At 33.4% G+C, this 19,311-nt stretch overlaps 2 protein-coding genes across 2 annotated transcripts in view; both read left to right on the top strand.

Annotated features, from left to right (window-relative positions):
• LOC143084087 (uncharacterized) overlaps nucleotides 1-5,840 on the top strand; it is a 75,321-nt gene extending 69,481 nt beyond the window's left edge. The window contains exons 10-12 of the mRNA XM_076260496.1: nucleotides 2,651-2,731; nucleotides 3,761-4,241; nucleotides 4,798-5,840. Of these exons, the coding sequence (XP_076116611.1) occupies nucleotides 2,651-2,731; nucleotides 3,761-4,241; nucleotides 4,798-4,829 (594 nt within the window). The 3' untranslated portion in view covers nucleotides 4,830-5,840. The remainder of the gene's footprint in view (nucleotides 1-2,650; nucleotides 2,732-3,760; nucleotides 4,242-4,797) is intronic.
• The window catches only part of LOC143083957 (uncharacterized), a 235,526-nt gene that overhangs the window by 70,262 nt on the left and 145,953 nt on the right, over nucleotides 1-19,311 (top strand). The window lies entirely within an intron of this gene.

Here is a 19,311-nt window from a genome sequence, read left to right as displayed (position 1 = left end):
ACCATAACTTTAGTATAAGTAAATAGAAATCTATGAAATTTAAACACAAGGTTTATGACCACTAAAGGAAGGTTGGGTTTGATTTTGGGAGTTTTGGTCCCAACAGTATAGGAATAAGGGGATTAAAGGGTCCAAAATTGAACTTAGTTTGATTTTATCAAAAATTGAATAATTGGGGTTCTTTGATATGCCGAATCTAACTGTGTATGTAGATTCTTAATTTTTGGTCCCGTTTTCAAATTGGTCTCCATTAAGGTCCAATAGGTCCAAAATTAAACTTAGTTTGATTTTGACAAAAATTTAATCCTTGGGGTTCTTTGATATGCTGAATCTAAAAATGTACTTAGATTTTTGATTATTGGCCCAGTTTTCAAGTTGGTCCAAATCGGGTCCAAATTAAACTTTGTCTGGTTTCATCAAAAATTGAATAATTGGGGTTCTTTGATATGCCAAATCTTACTGTGTATGTAGATTCTTAATTTTTAGTCCCGTTTTCAAATTGGTCTACATTAAAGTCCAAAGGGTCCAAAATTAAACTAAGTTTGATTTTAACAAAAATTGAATTGTTGAGCTTTTTTGATATGCTGAATCTAAAGATGTACTTAGATTTTTGATTATGAGCCCAGTTTTCAAATTGGTTCAAATCAGGATCCAAAATTATTATATTAAGTATTGTGCAATAGCAAGACATTTCCAATTGCACAGTATTCAGCAATAGCAAGAAATCTTCAATTGCACAGTATTGTGCAATAGCAAGAAATTTTCAATTGCACAGTATTGCGCAATAGCAAGAAATCTTCAATTGCACAGTATTGTGCAATAGCAAATATTTTCAATTGCACAGTATTGCGCAATAGCAAGAAATATCTAATTGCACAATGTTGTACAATAGCAAGAAATTTTCAATTGATTTGAGTTATCTTTCTTTGTCCAGAAAAGTAGTTGAATCAACTTAAATCATTGTTTTATACAATATACAATGTATATTCACTTTTACTACCAACTGATAAATTAAAACAATCTTTACCATTCAGTGATTACAAGCACCTTTTGTTACATTTTAATATTTTATGATGTATTTAAATGAGTAGTTATTGTTGCAAACTCCATTAGAAATTTGAATTGAAATCAGTTTTGGAAAAAGGGAAAGGGGGATGTGAAAAAAAAATGAGGGGAGGGGGGGGGGGTTAAATTTTTCTCATTTCAGATTTCATAAATAAAAAGAAAATTTCTTCAAACATTTTTTTGAGAGGATTAATACTCAACAGCATAGTGAATTGCTCAAAGGAAAAAAAAAGTATTCTAATAAAATTGAGAAAGGAAATGGTCAATATGTCAAAGCGACAACCACCCGACCATAAAGCAAACAACAGCCGAAGTTCATAAGATATAGGAAGATGTGGTGTGAGTGCCAATGAGACAACTCTCCATACAAATAACAATTTAAAAAGTAAACCATTATAGGTTAAAGTACGGCCTTCAACACGGAGCCTTAGCTCACACCGAACAACAAGCTATAAAGGGCCCCAAAAATTACTAGTGTAAAACCATTCAAACGGGAAAACCAACGGTCTAATCTATATAAACAAAACGAGAAACGAGAAACACGTATATGTTAGACCACATTCATTCTGTTTCAGAAACCTATGCTGTGTCAACTATTTAATCACAATCCAAATTTGAAGCTGAATCCAGCTTGAATGTTGTGTCCATACTTGCCCCAACCGTTCAGGGTTCAACCTCTGCGGTCGTATAAAGCTGCGCCCTGCGGAGCATCTTGTTAAGCATTACTGACTGAGTAGGCTATTTCTATGATTTTGCACCGTTTACCTTCGTCCCTGAATGTAAAAAAACCAAACATTTCCTTGAGTTGTATAAAACTTATAGTAATAAAATTGAAAATGGAAATGGCGAATGTGCCAAAGAGACAACAACCCGATCATAGAGCAGACAACAGCAGAAGGTCACCAACAGGTCTTCAATGCAACGAGAAATTCTCACACCTGAAGACTTCCTTCAGCTGGCCCCTAAACAAATATATACTGGTTCAGTGATAATGAACCCCATACTAAACTCCAAATTGTACACTAATTTCCAGTTTTATGAGGTAACTCATCTCTGAAGAGAAATCTAACTTGTTTTACTTATATGCATACATAGCCAACGAGTTAAGACATACTTGCATGCTTGGCTATGTCGATTATTCAACCTATCTTTATCTGAAGACATACTTGCATGCTTGGCTATGTTGATTATTCAACCTATCTTTATCTTAAGACATACTTGCATGCTTGGCTATGTTGATTATTCTACCTATCTTTATCTTAAGACATACTTGCATGCTTGGATATGTCGATTATTCAACCTATCTTTATCTGAAGACATACTTGCATGCTTGGCTATGTTGATTATTCAACCTATCTTTATCTTAAGACATACTTGCATGCTTGGCTATGTCGATTATTCTACCTATCTTTATCTTAAGACATACTTGCATGCTTGGCTATGTCGATTATTCAACCTATCTTTATCAAAATAGATTAAAAGAATAGGTGCCACCTACATTGACAAATTGTCTGCGTAAACTTTTCATGAATATTACCAACTAATTTCTATTGAAAATGAATGACATACATTTTTTTGTTTTGAGGTACGTGTCCGTGTCCAAGCTGGTGAGAGGGAGTTTTCAAATGTCAATGAAAGGGCAACAGGAACAGCCATTTCGACAGGGGTATGTAACACCACATTGTATTTTCGTGATATATTCATTTCCTAAAAATCGAAATGATAAAACAGGAGAAGTTCATTTTTCCATTCAATATCATAGTAAATTAAAGATTGAACAATGACCATGATGACTAGATGTATACATGATATATAAAAGAAGAAAAAAATTGTTAAAAAAATAAAATGTAAGTGTTCTTTTATCGATAGTTAAAGTTGAACAAATGTTGACTTCCACAAAAAAATAATGTGAATTAATTTAAGAATGTAAATTCAAATGCTTGAACTAGAATTGTTGAATTCTTACATGTCTATAAAACCAGGTTCAATCCACCATTTTCTACATTTGAAAATGCCTGTACCAAGTCAGGAATTTTACAGTTGTTGTCCATTTGTTTTTGATATGTTTTGTCATTTGATTTTGCCATTTGATTATGGACTTTAAGGTTGAATTTTCCTCGGAGTTAAGTATTTTTGTGATTTTACTTTTTTTTTCATCAACACAAATCCTTTTTCTCATTAAATAATGGCATTATTTTCTGTTCAACATTTGCCTTTGTGGAACCTTTGATAGTCATCATACTGCTGTTAGTTAAGTTGAAGCAATCATATTATCATGAATGTTTTGAATTGTTAGACCAGATGCTAAAAAATATCAATAAATGATACATGTGTTTAATTATTATGGTTTTCCTATGTAAGAAAAAAAACATAAATTTGACACTGTTTCCTTATCATTGATACCAAAACAAACTATTTCTGAAATATTATCGGCAAGATTTTGTCAATAATTATTTTGAAACTGTAATCACAGATTTCTCCAATTGAGTAAAAGTTAGTTTCGGCTTTGGTGCCAGCTCCTTAGTTTTACTGATTTATATAAACTGTTTATGTTTTTGTTTTCTTGCTAAAACTTCTGTGAGTACTTGACCAAGTTAACTTTCAATTGATTCAACCAAAACTTATGTGAAGTTTTATTGTAGATTATCTTGTTCGTGTTTTACATCACAATTCTTAACTCTTATATTCTTTCCAGTTCACAGAAGAGGAAATTAATTTTACAAAGATGGGAATGATAGCATTGAATATTTTTGCTGATGTTTTATATGATCTATTAAAACCAGATAAACCACATCTACGTCCAAGGTGTGATTGCGATATAACATACTTATACAGTGAACACAGGAAACTTAATAAACATGTTCCAAGTAATTCAAACCACCGACAATATCCTCATGGGCCATGGGGAGGGTGTTGGCAAGATTTTAAGAATACGGACATAGCTATTGGAGATGATATTGAGCGCATAAGACTTACGAGAAACGAATTACAACATTGTCAGCTATTTAAACTTGACGAAATGCGTTTCAATGAATTAAGTAATATATCAAGTGACCTTTTAAAAAGATTTGATCGACATAACACACCAACAAAGCTGTATACAGATCGTCTGATGGAAATTCTGCCTAAATCTATTTCTAAAGAGGAAGTGAAATCAATTGAAAATGAAATATCAGGTACGGTACATATGTTTTTAACCGTTTTGTTTTTTGTATTTCTTAGCCTTTTTCGTTTTTCCTGTAATGTAATGTTTAATATTCATTAATATAATCTGGGCTATTTTCGTGATTTCCTAGAAATGACAATGACCATGACTAGACTTGTTTGTAAAAGAATAAGGGTAAATGAAGACTTGTTTGTATTGAAATATAAGTGCATGCAGACTTAACAATTTATTAAAGTTGAGATTTGCTAAGACCCTATTGCGATATATTTTATGCGTTCCGTTACCTGATATGAGTAGTCATTCTAACTTCGCCTACTGATTTTGCCATTGATAAATATTTGAAGTATAATTTGAAACAGTTATAACAAGGGTAACTCAGGAATATAAATATTATCATGTTTAGTCTTCTTTAAACCGACAGTAAAAAATGGAGCACCTATTAAATGACATACCAATTGCACTTTGGTAAATTATTCTTGTCCTAATCAGTAAATGTGCATTATGCAAATGCCACTGGACATTAAATAACAACAATCGTTCAATAGTAGCTTATAATTTTATTTTAGGGATGACGATTGAAGTTGAAATTGAGCACTAAATCAAAGTTCAACCACAATAGAGAAACATATCATAAGAAGAACACAGTCTAGCAAAGTAACAGATTTGAAGTCGATCATCTATAACATGTATAATAGAAACATAAATCTGTCAAATTCAGGTTGAAACTATCTATTCATAAAACTATAGACAACAAGATGAAGAATGTGAACCAAGTGGAAAATATTGGACTAATGTTAAAGATTTGACCAATATGTGACTGTATAATTACTGGTTTTTTTTCAAAAATATTCACATGCAGCAAATACTGTAATATTAATATTGCTTATAACAAACTACTCATATAATCGCTATTTACATAACTTTAATAAATATGTGTGAAACTTTATAAACTTGTATCTATAAGTACAGTGGACATCAGTTCTAACCTCTCATAAATTCTGTCAGAATCTGTCAGGAGAACTGTTCTAGAACAGTATGTAGAACTGTCAGTCTGACACCTTTTAGTCAGTTCTAGGTTAGAACTGTTCTAGCTAGAACTGATTTGGTCAGTTCTACCAAGAACTGATTTGAACAATTCTAGCTAGAACTGATCCTGACAGTTCTACCCTAGAACAGTTTTAGACAGTTCTTAAGCTAGAACTGACCAAATCTTTGGTCAGTTCTACTTCTAGAACAGTTCTACGGTTAGACTGATTGATTTCAAATTCTACGGCTAGAATTGATTTATAAATTCTACGGCCAGAATTAATTTATAAATTCTACGGCTAAAATTGATTTATAAATTCTACGGCTAGAATTGATTTATAAGTTTTAAGAAATATTTGTCTTAATACAAAGGCTTCGGCAAAATATCGATTAATATTATATAGAGTTTTGCTATTTTGCCGGTTTTATTTCAGATTTTTAATCGGCAAAGAGAACATGTTTAACCCCACCATATTCTGCATGTATGTGCCTGTTCCAAGTCAGGAGCCCGTAATTCAGTGATTTTCTTTTATTGATGTGTAACATAAAATATTTGTTTTTCTTTCATTTTTCGTACATAAATTAGGCCTACTTTTTTGTTAATTAGTATTATGGGGGGAGGGGGGGGTTATTATTTGAATTGTTTTACATTTGTTATTCTGGGAGTCAGGATGGCTCGTTATCACATGACAAAATTATCTGACCTCATTAACCAAATGTAATATCTGTTTACTAGTAGTTTTCATACATCGGACGGACCTGTTTAACAAAAATCCTTTGACCACATCAATCTAAACTGACATTATTTGCTCTTTCTTTCTGCAAATCTATATAGCTGCACACGGTACTTCAGTTTTAATTTTAGGTCAAGAGGGACTGTACTATACAAGTTACAGCAATATTGGAAAACAATTTTGTTCGCATCAATTTATAGTGCCAGCATGCAGGGGCAGATCCAGCCATTTTAAAAGGAGGGGTCCAACTATATGTTCCCATTCAAATGCATTGATCGTCAAAAAGAAGGGGGTTCCAGCTCCTGAACCCCCCCCCCCACCCCCTTTGATCTGCCAATGAGTATGTCCTCTTTTTATTCAAAATATTGAATCATAAACAAATATCAGTAGTTTTCATACTTCAGACTGAGTCTATAATAAAATCTTTTGACCACATCAACCAAAACTTACCATATTTGCTTTTTTTTATGTAAATCTAATAGCTGCACAGTAATTCAGTCATAATTTTAGGTCAAGAGGGACTGTAGTATATAAATAACTACAATATTGGAAATCAATGACCACAATTTTTTTTCTCGCATCAATTGAGAGTGCCAGCATTTCCTATTTTTATTCAAAATATCGCATCAGAAACAAATATCAGTAGTTTGTAAAATCATGAAAATACAAATGATAGAAATATTGGAACACAATGCTACCTAATTTCATTTGCATCAATTTAGAATGCCAGCATGTCCTCTTTTTATTCAAAATATTGCATCATAAACAAATATCAGTAGTTTTCATACCTCAGACTGACTGGTATAACAGAAGAATTTGTCCGCATCAACCAAAACTGAACATATTTGCACTTTATTATGTACATGATGTCAATCTTAATACATATAATAGCCGCAAAGTAAATCACCTATATTTTTATATCAGGATGGATTGTTTAATATAAACATGATAAATGAAAGCAATATTGGAAAATAAAATCATGCTCACATCAGTTTATAGTGCCAGCATGTCCTCTTTTTCATAAAAATTTTGAATCGTATACTAATTTCAGTAGTTTTGATATCTCAGACTGACTCATGAATATTCAACAAAATTATTTGTCCGCATCAACCAAAACTGACCATATTTGACAGCATCAACCAAAACTGACCATATGTGACAGCATCAACCAAAACTGACCATAATTACACTTTGTTATGTAAATATTAATATATATATAGCCGCATACTAAATCACTTATAGTAATACATATTACGATGGATTGTATAATTCATATGACAGCAATATCAATGAATATTGGAACACATTGGCTACAAAAAATTTCCACATCAATTTAGAATATCAGCAAGTCATTCAAGTCCTTTTTTTATTCAAAATATTGAATTGTAAACAAATTTCAGTGGTTTCGATATATCAGACTGAGTGAGAGTTGTTTTAACAAAATTATTTGACCGCATCAACCAAAACTGAACTTATTTACACTTTATCATGTAAATATACATGTATGTGGCCTCATCGTAAACATCGTAAACCAATTTTATTTCTATGTGAGGACGGATCGTATGATAAAAATGACACCAACTTTGAAACACAATACACCGTATCGCTAATTCTGGCTGACCCGGCCTCTTGAACTTTTGAAGCATACAACAATGACTTTTCCATAGTGGCATTGGATATTTTGTTTTATGACGTCAACATTTTACGGGAACCTGTGTGATATCCAGAAATGGGAGACAAATAGCGACAAGGTGTATTTATACAATATCTAAGAATTTAGCGCGCCGTTATTTCCTCTCTGTATCCATAATAATGAAACGTCATTAAACATGCTAAAGAGACTTTTTAACATGTTTAAGTCAGTAGTTTGTGATGTTTTTTTTTTAAACAAAACTATTTAATGGCATCATCCAACATTCACGTGACTGATTCATATACTTTATTTTAAAAATAAAATAAAAAGTACATGTATGGGAATTTCTCTTCTTGGAATAGTATACTGTTAAAATATAATTTGAAGAAGGCAAAGAAAAATGCATGATTTTGTTTGTAGCAGAACGTCCAGGGACAAATGTTTCATTCATATTCAGATCCAGTATATTTTTCTGAGCTGTAGACTCCCAAATATCATTTATAATCGTTACGGATAAGTCTGGCTAAATTGACGAGATGGTGCAAATGTAGTTTTTTTACGTTGTACAACACTTTTTTCATTAATATCCCATAATTCATCCACTGTGCAATTTCCGTTTGAACATTTGTCAAAACTGAATCATAAATGAATGTAAATCCAAGGGAAACAAGGTAAATTACGATTAAAATTCAATGAATTAAATGCAGAGTTTTATTTAGGAAGAGACTGTTAAAAACAGGGAACGAAGAAACGTAAACAATGATGTTTCCGTATGCAATCTTATAAAAATATTTCTCCGATGAGTTGGATAACCTTCTATTCACTACGATATTTGTACATGTAACGTAATAAAAGTCGTTTGATCAGTAAAAAATATAGAAAATGTGCTATTTAATATATAGCAAAGTAATTGGAAGTGATTTATTTCTTCTAAATTCTAAAGTGCCCTTACTGCAGTGACGTCATTTATAACTGTTCTACAGTCCTGACTGATTTAGTCAGTTCTGCTGACAGTTCTACAGTCCTGACTGATTTAGTCAGTTCTGCTGACAGTTCTACCTAGAACTGATTTAGATAGTTCTACACTAGAACTGATCCTGACAGTTCTACCTAGAACTGATTTAGTCAGTTCTACCTAGAACTGATTCTGACAGTTCTACTTTGAACAGTTCTAGGGTAGAACTGTTCCAGGTAGAACAGTTCTAGGACAGGTTAGAACAGTTCTATTAGAATATTCTGACAGTTCTATGACAGAATATTCTGACAGTTCTATGACAGAATATTCTGACAGTTCTATGACAGAATATTCTAACAGTTCTATTAGAATATTCTGACAGTTCTATGACAGAATATTCTGACAGTTCTATGACAGAATATTCTGACAGTTCTATGACAGAATATTCTGACAGTTCTATGACAGAATATTCTGACAGTTCTATGACAGAATATTCTGACAGTTCTATGACAATATTCTGACAGTTCTATGACAGAATATTCTGACAGTTCTATGACAATATTCTGACAGTTCTATGACAGAATATTCTGACAGTTCTAATGAGAGGTTAGAAGTGATCTCCACTGTATTCTTACAGTGAAATCAAGAAAACTTGTTTAGTGCCGTGAGAAACATAAGACAGAACAGGAAAGCATTTTCTCTTTGTTTTTCATGAGAAATATTTGTCCATAAGGCATCAGGTGTTGATACTATATATATATTCACAGCTTTATTATCTCGGCACCCCTTTATGGCTGGAATATTGTTTTGTCATGTGTCTATCCCAGATTTTTTACATATATCCACCGTCTTATTTCATTCATAATAAAAGGAAAATTAAAAAAAATATAGGTAGTTGTTTGATAGTCTTAATAATTCAATGTATTGCTTGAAATATTTTGTTTAAGTTTTACCAAAATGAAAACAAGCAATAAACCATGAAGAGACAAATCTATTGCAATGTGTGCGTGTTGACCTTTTAAAAGAGTGTAAGTTTATGATAACACATGATATTACACAGATACTTTTAATCGGTTGGACCTCTTTTTACATTACCATGGCTATAGTGAACTGTGTTTTTCAAATGATGTTCGTTGTTGTTTGCAGAAGAAAAAGCAATCGACTTTTTCAGACATTGTCTGAATTTTGAGTTAAATAAAGGCAACAGTAGTATACCGCTGTTCGAAAGTCATAAATTAATTGAGAAAAAAAAACCAAATCCGGTGTTACAAACTTAAACTGAAGGAAACACATCAAATATAACAGGAGAACTACGACACAACAGAAACACAACGCTAAAATGTAACACACGCTGAAACGAACTATACTATAACAATTGCTAAAGTATGCAATCAGAATTAACGAGTATAAGACAATGTCTGGTCATCATGTGCTTGGGATCAATTGAAAATAACAATTATCAGACAACATCTGATTATTATGTTCTAGAGATCAATCAGAAATCACTATTATCAGACAATGCTTGGTTATCATGTTTTCGGGATCAATCGGAAATCACCATTATCAGACAATTTATTGTTAGCTTGACTTTTTGTCCTCCAGATCAATCGTCAATCTCCTGTATCAATCAATACCTGGTGATCGTGTTCTCGAGATCAATCGGAAATCATCTTTATCCTTTAAGCATCTGCCCTTGGTAACTCCTGCATATGAACACCAATACTATTTGTTCAGATGCATCAGCCACAAGAAAGGATTTGACTCAAAAACTATTTTTATAATGGATATGATGCTGCTTCTGGTGCATGGTCAATAAACTCAAAACATAATGGTTTACGTGACTCCAAATCGTATTCACTCAATTCATATTTCATGTTTTTTGTTTTTTGTTTTTCTATTCTTGTGTATTGTCTATTGTAATTGTTTGATATAAAAATTAATATACTGACTAAGCCTATGAAGGGTCCCCTATATGAAATAAAATTAATCTATCTAAATGTATTTATCTATTCCTGATGTTTTTTAATGCACTTTTCTCTATTCTTGCTTAACTCATCTGGCTGCTGGTATCTATGATGAGGTTTTTGTCGAGCCTTCGACTTTAGTCGAAAAAGCGAGACTAAGCGATCCTACATTCCGTCGTCGTCGGCGTTGTCGTCGTCGTCGGCGGCGTCCACAAATATTCACTCTGTGGTTAAAGTTTTTGAAATTTTAATAACTTTCTTAAACTATACTGAATTTTTACCAAACTTGGACAGAAGCTTGTTTATGATCATAAGAAAGTATCCAGAAGTAAATTTTGTAAAAATAAAATTCCATTTTTTCCGTATTTTACTTATAAACGGACTTAGTTTTCTGCGAGGAAACATTACATTCACTCTGCGGTTAAAGTTTTTAAAATTTTAATAACTTTCATAAACTATCCTTGATTTGTACCAAACTTGAACAGAAGCTTATTTATGATCATAAGATAGTATCAAGAAGAAAATTTTGTAAAAATAAATTTCCACTTTTCCGTATTTTACTTATAAATGGACTTAGTTTTTCTGCGAGGAAACATTACATTCACTCTGTGGTTTTAAGTTTTTAAAATTTTTATAATGTTCTTAAACTATCCTGGATTTCTACCAAACTTAGACAAAAGCTTGTTTCTGATCATAAGATATTATTCAGAAGTAAATTTTGTAAAAAACAAATTCACTTTTTCCGTATTTTACTTATAAATGGACAGTTTTTCTTCCAGTTAACATTACATACAGTCTGCAGTTAAAGTTTATAAAACATTTATTAGATTCATAAACTATCCTGGATTTTTTACCAAACTTGGAAGCTTCTTTCAATCAAAAGACAGTATCGAGAGGGAAATTTTTATTGATGTTTTCCTCATTTTTGTTGAGTCTGCGATTAACAGCAAAAGTAGACGAGACACTGGGTTCCGTGGAACCCTTACGAATTTTTTACATTTGACTGGGAATTGATCACAAACTTAACTTACGGAAGATATTTTTTTTTTAAATAATAGTCTGAAAAACTAACTTCAACGTTAAGTTGGATGCCAAATGAATATCTTGGCGGGAAATACATCCTGACAAAAAAGTTAAGTTGCACATATTTATAAATATCAAAATTTTAGTCCTTGATACAGTTGAGCTGTATTATTTTTTAGTCCAGTCACGAAATGTTGAACTCGCTATATTTTTTGCCCTCTGACATTTTTATGTGTGAAAAGGGACGAGAAGATGTTAACATTTTAACATCAAACACCAGGGAGTCACGTGTCATTATTGACACAAAGATTTTACCAATGACACCAAACAGTATCGAGTAATTGAGTTGATCGCCAGTAAAGTTACAAACCCATGGTACCACTTATTAAAAAATCTGGTCCGATAGAATGAGAAAACCAAGACATTGTATCGATATCCCATCAACATGATGAAATAACAACAACTATCATTGCATTCTTATTCATACTGATGTGTTTTTGTCTGTAAAACCATGAAAGAACTGTATTGACAATAAATACTTTAATGTTAAAACAATATGCATCCAGTTTGCGGTGAAAATATAAAACTTAAATGTATTATCCAACCAAAACTCATTTGATCTTTTATGTATTATCCATTTTTAACCCAAATTTTCCTTTTTGTAATTTGTTCTTTTAGCAAGTCAGATACATGTAGCACGATAGTATATTTGACGTTCAATTTAGTACTATATGCCTTTTAAGCTCACCTGGCCTGAAGGGCCAAGTGAGCTTTCTCATCATTTGGCGTCCGGCGTCCGTCATCGTCGTCGTCGTTAACTTTTACAAAAAATTTCTCCTGTTAAACTACTGGGCCAAATTTAACTAAACTTGGCCACAATCATCATTGGGGTATCTAGTTTAACAAATGTGTCCGGTGACCCGGCCAACCAACCAAGATGGCCACCATGGCTAAAAATAGAACATAGGGGTAACATTCAGTTTTTGGCTTATATCTCAAAAACCAAAGCATTTAGAGCAAATCTGACAATGGGTAAAATTGTTTATCAGGTCCAGATCTATCCACCCTGAAATTTATAGATGAATAGGACAACCCATTGTTAGGTTGCTGCCCCTGAATTGGTAATTGTAACGGAATTTTGCCGTTTTTGGTTATTATCTTGAATATTATTATAGATAGAGATAAACTGTAAACTGCAATAATGTACAGCAAAGTAAGACCTAAAAAAAAGTCCCCCTAAGGAGTTATTGCCCTTAGTAGTAATTTTTTAACAATTTTCATAAAATTTGTAAATTTTTACCAACATTTTCCACTGTAACTACTGGACCAAGTTCATTATAGATAGAGATAATTGTAAGCAGCAAGAATGTTCAGTAAAGTAAGATCTACAAACACATCACCATCACCAAAACACAATTTTGTCATTCATCCATCTGTGTCCTTTCTTTAATATTCACATAGACCAAGGTGAGCGACACAGGCTCTTTAGAGCTCCTAGTTTTCATACAAATAAGTTAAGCATTCACGAAGATCAGTTTTGTTACGTTGCACACTTTTCAAGCAAGAAAAACTAACACTTGCAAATTAAAATATGTACATTTTTTTTGTTTAATCAGTTTCTATTCGTTTATATGTAATATGTCAATTAGACAGCAACCTGACGACACAAATAACGAAAGACGTAAATTTGACATAAGCCTGACGACATAAATAACCAAAATACATCAACATACACAATACGTCAATTAGACAGCAACCTCACGACACAAAAAACTTAAATACATCATCATACGAAATACGTGAAGTAGACAACAACCTGACAACACAAATAACCAAAGTACATCAGCATACGAAAAGGTCATTTAGACAGCAACCTAACGACACACATAGCCAACATACATCGACAAACAATTAAGTCAATGCGACAGAAACCTGACAACACAAAGAACAAAAATACATCAAAATACGATATACGTCAATTAGACAGCAACCTGACGACACAAAAAAAACCAAAATACATCAACATACGAAAAGGTCAATAGACAGAAAAATGACGACACAAATAACAAAAATACATCAGCATACGAAATACGTCAATAAGACAGCGACCTGACGAAACAAATAACAAAACTACATAAGCATACGAAATACGTCAATCAGACAGCAACCTGACGAAACAAATAACAAAAATACATAAGCATACGAAATACGTCAATCAGACAGCAACCTGACGACACAAATAACCAAAATACACCAACATACGAAATACATCAACAAGACAGAAACATGACGACACAAAGAACAAAAATTCATCAACATACGAAATACGTCAATTAGACAGCAACCTAACGACACAAATGAGCAAAGTGTACTTACTCTAGAGACAAACAAATATATCGGAGCAAGGTAAACTTACACGAACAACACACAAAACTAACAGAGCAAAGTGTACTTACTCTAGAGACAAACAAATCTAACAGAGCAAGGTAAACTTACACGAACAACACACAAAACTAACAGAGCAAAGTGTACTTACTCTAGAGACAAACAAATCTAACGGAGCAAGGTAAACTTACACGAACAACACACAAAACTAACAGAGCAAAGTGTACTTCCTCTAGAGACAAACAAATCTAACAGAGCAAGGTAAACTTACACGAACAACACACAAAACTAACAGAGCAAAGTGTACTTACTCTAGAGACAAACAAATCTAACGGAGCAAGGTAAACTTACACGAACAACACACAAAACTAACAGAGCAAAGTGTACTTACTCTAGAGACAAACAAATCTAACAGAGCAAGGTGTACTTACACGAACAACACACAAAACTAACAGAGCAAAGTGTACTTACTCTAGAGACAAACAAATCTAACGGAGCAAGGTAAACTTACACGAACAACACACAAAACTAACAGAGCAAAGTGTACTTACTCTAGAGACAAACAAATCTAACGGAGCAAGGTAAACTTACACGAACAACACACAAAACTAACAGAGCAAAGTGTACTTACTCTAGAGACAAACAAAACTAACAGAGCAAGGTGTACTTACACGAACAACACACAAAACTAACAGAGCAAAGTGTACTTACTCTAGAGACAAACAAAACTAACGGAGCAAGGTTAACTTACACGAACAACACACAAAACTAACAGAGCAAAATGTACTTACTCTAGAGACAAACAAATCTAACAGAGCAAGGTAAACTTACACGAACAACACACAAAACTAACAGAGCAAAGTGTACTTACTCTAGAGACAAACAAATCTAACGGAGCAAGGTAAACTTACACGAACAACACACAAAACTAACAGAGCAAAGTGTACTTACTCTAGAGACAAACAAATCTAACAGAGCAAGGTGTACTTACACGAACAACACACAAAACTAACAGAGCAAAGTGTACTTACTCTAGAGACAAACAAAACTAACAGAGCAAGGTAAACTTACACGAACAACACACAAAACTAACAGAGCAAAGTGTACTTACTCTAGAGACAAACAAATCTAACGGAGCAAGGTAAACTTACACGAACAACACACAAAACTAACAGAGCAAAGTGTACTTACTCTAGAGACAAACAAATCTAACAGAGCAAGGTGTACTTACACGAACAACACACAAAACTAACAGAGCAAAGTGTACTTACTCCAGAGACAAACAAAACTAACAGAGCAAGGTAAACTTACACGAGCAACACACAAAACTAACAGAGCAAAGTGTACTTACTCTAGAGACAAACAAATCTAACGGAGCAAGGTAAACTTACACGAACAACACACAAAACTAACAGAGCAAAGTGTACTTACTCTAGAGACAAACAAAACTAACAGAGCAAGGTGTACTTACACGAACAACACACAAAACTAACAGAGCAAAGTGTACTTACTCTAGAGACAAACAAAACTAACGGAGCAAGGTAAACTTACACGAACAACACACAAAACTAACAGAGCAACATGTACTTACTCTAGAGACAAACAAATCTAACAGAGCAAGGTAAACTTACACGAACAACACACAAAACTAACAGAGCAAAGTGTACTTACTCTAGAGACAAACAAATCTAACGGAGCAAGGTAAACTTACACGAACAACACACAAAACTAACAGAGCAAAGTGTACTTACTCTAGAGACAAACAAATCTAACAGAGCAAGGTGTACTTACACGAACAACACACAAAACTAACAGAGCAAAGTGTACTTACTCTAGAGACAAACAAAACTAGCAGAGCAAGGTAAACTTACACGAACAACACACAAAACTAACAGAGCAAAGTGTACTTACTCTAGAGACAAACAAATCTAACGGAGCAAGGTAAACTTACACGAACAACACACAAAACTAACAGAGCAAAGTGTACTTACTCTAGAGACAAACAAATCTAACAGAGCAAGGTGTACTTACACGAACAACACACAAAACTAACAGAGCAAAGTGTACTTACTCTAGAGACAAACAAAACTAACAGAGCAAGGTAAACTTACACGAACAACACACAAAACTAACAGAGCAAAGTGTACTTACTCTAGAGACAAACAAATCTAACGGAGCAAGTTGTCGATCGTAGAAGTACACTTTTCTCCGTTAGATTTGTTGTCGATCGTAGAAGTACACTTTGCTCAGTTAGATTTGTTGTCGATCGTAGAAGTACACTTTGCTCCGTTAGATTTGTTGTCGATCGTAGAAGTACACTTTGCTCCGTTAGATTTGTTGTCGATCGTAGAAGTACACTTTGCTCCGTTAGATTTGTTGTCGATCGTAGAAGTACACTTTGCTCAGTTAGATTTGTTGTCGATCGTAGAAGTACACTTTGCTCCGTTAGATTTGTTGTCGATCGTAGAAGTACACTTTGCTCCGTTAGATTTGTTGTCGATCGTAGAAGTACACTTTGCTCCGTTAGATTTGTTGTCGATCGTAGAAGTTCACTTTGCTCAGTTAGATTTGTTGTCGATCGTAGAAGTACACTTTGCTCCGTTAGATTTGTTGTCGATCGTAGAAGTACACTTTGCTCCGTTAGATTTGTTGTCGATCGTAGAAGTACACTTTGCTCCGTTAGATTTGTTGTCGATCGTAGAAGTACACTTTGCTCCGTTAGATTTGTTGTCGATCGTAGAAGTACACTTTGCTCCGTTAGATTTGTTGTCGATCGTAGAAGTACACTTTGCTCAGTTAGATTTGCTGGTTGCTTGTGTAAGTATACTTTGATATGATATATGCATGTGAATTCCGTGTAGGTATACTTAACTTCGTAAGATCTGTGGTCGCGTGTGTAAGTTTAGGTTTATACATCTATGATTAAATCAAGTTTGTGTTATAAAGAGTCCTTGTTTCGCGATGATTACAAGTAATTCACTCTCCTGTCTATTTAAGATGATAACAACGAATGACAAACCCGTTGTTGTATTTAAGATGGTAACAACGAATGATAAACCCGTTGTTGTATTTAAGATGGTAACAACCAATGATAAACCCGTTGTTGTATTTAAGATGGTAACAACCAATGACAAACCCGTTGTTGTATTTCATTTACAGATGTTGAAAGGCTGACCTGTGAATTTCAATCACTACTGTTCGTTGTCTTAACTTTGTTGGTTTGTTTTATTACTGGTCAAATTTGTGAACTGGTCGTTTTGACTATTGCATATTTATATGATAGGAGCATGAATGTTACCACTGCGTGACAAATATTCAAAGCTTATTTATATGATAGGAACATGAATGTTACCACTGCGTGACAAATATTCAAAGCTTATTTATATGATAGGAACATGAATGTTACCACTGCGTGACAAATATTCAAAGCTTAGTTATATGATAGGAACATGAATGTTACCACTTCGTGACAAATATTCAAAGCTTATTTATATGATAAGAGCATGAATGTTACCACTGCGTGACAAATTTTCAAAGTTGATTTATATGATAGGAGTATGAATGTTCCCACTACGTGTCAAATATTCAATTCGTATTTATATGATAGGAGCATGAATGTTACCACTGCGTGACAAATATTCAAAGCTGATTTATATGATAGGAGCATGAATGTTACCACTGCGTGACAAATATTCAAAGCTTATTTAAGCGAAAGCTAAAAATTTTCAACGAAAAGTCGCCATAAAAACTCTTACGTTGTATTCAAAGAGTATCTACTCATTGACCAGTGTTTTTCTTTCAAATCAACGACACACTATTGGCAAACACAACGAAAACTCTTTGAACGTTCATGGTGTTGACAACTAAAGAAATTAATGTTACCCCATTATCCTTCAGATTGAAGTGATTTGGGAGATTGGCTGAAAATCGGTGACAAATATAACATTTATATTTAAGACGATGGAGTGGTTTGTGTGATTTGTTGAAGGTTTAGTGGCAAATATTACATATATATTTAAGACGATAGAATGGTTTTGGTGATTGGTTGAAGGTTCAGTGGCAAATATAACATTCATATTTAAGACGATGGAATGGTTTGGGTGATTGGTTGAAGGTTCAGTGGCAAATATAACATTCATATTTAAGACGATGAAGTGGTTTTGGGTTACAGTTTTTAGAAAAATTATTATTTTCGCGCTTTCGTATTATTTAAAAGTTTGTTTGTTTTTCTGCTAGTTCATTTGTACAACCATGTCCGGCAAGGCACTTTTTTTTTTATCTTTAACCATGATATTTTGCCTGAACGTGTAGTATATCCTAAGACGAATTGTTGCATATCATCATGGTCTTCATGTAACTTTGTTTGACCTTTGACCTCGATATGAAAATACAGGATTATTTTATTTTTAATTTCCATGTCCAGAATATAACTTTTAGATAGATTTTTTTTTATATTTGCCAATGGGGGCGACATCTCAAGACGATGTGTCGTTTACCATAGAAGACTATCTCTGACCATAACCATTGACAAATAAATTATTTTATAAAACACCAAAAATCATATATTATGCTTGATTGCTATGACAAGACCTTTTCTATTTAACTATAAGGCTTTGGCATTGGAGATCATGCCCCGCACCCTCATATAACACATAGTTGAATATCCTAAAATAGTTCAGATCCCCACTTTAAACCAATATATGATATTAGATGACTTGATATAAAGACCTTTCTACTTCACCATATGTTTTTTAGCTCACCTAGCCCAAAGGGCCAAGTGAGCTTTTCCCATCACTTGGAGTCCGTCGTCCGTCGTCGTCCGGCGTCCGTCGTCTGTCGTCTGTACAAAAATCTTCTATTCTGAAACTACTGGGCTAAAAATAGAACATAAAGATAACATCAGTTTTTGGCTGATAACTCAAAAACCAAAGGATTTAGAGCAAATCTGATTAGGTTAAATGGGTTATCAGGTCAAAATCTATCTGCCCTGAAATTTTCAGATGAAACAGACAACCCATTGTTAGGTTGCTGCCTCTGAATTTGTTATTTTAAGGAAATTTTGCTGTTTTTGGTTATTATCATGAATATGATTATAGATAGAGATCAACTGTAAACAACAAAAATGTTCAGCAAAGTCAGATTTACAAATAAGTCAGCATGACCGAAATGGTCAGTTGACCCCTTTAGCAGTTATTGCCCTGTATAGGCAATTTTTAACCATTTTCAGTAAATCTTAGTTATATTTTACAAAAAAAGCTTCTCCTCTGAAAATACTGGGCCATATTATTCCAAACTTGGCCACAATCATTATTGGGGTATCTAGTTTAAAAATTGTGTCCGGTGACCCGGCCAACCAAACA

This window comes from Mytilus galloprovincialis, chromosome 7, assembly GCF_965363235.1.
Source record: "Mytilus galloprovincialis chromosome 7, xbMytGall1.hap1.1, whole genome shotgun sequence".
NCBI lineage: Eukaryota > Metazoa > Mollusca > Bivalvia > Mytilida > Mytilidae > Mytilus > Mytilus galloprovincialis.
Note: the sequence above shows the minus strand (reverse complement) of the source record. Positions and strands in the feature narration are given on the sequence as shown.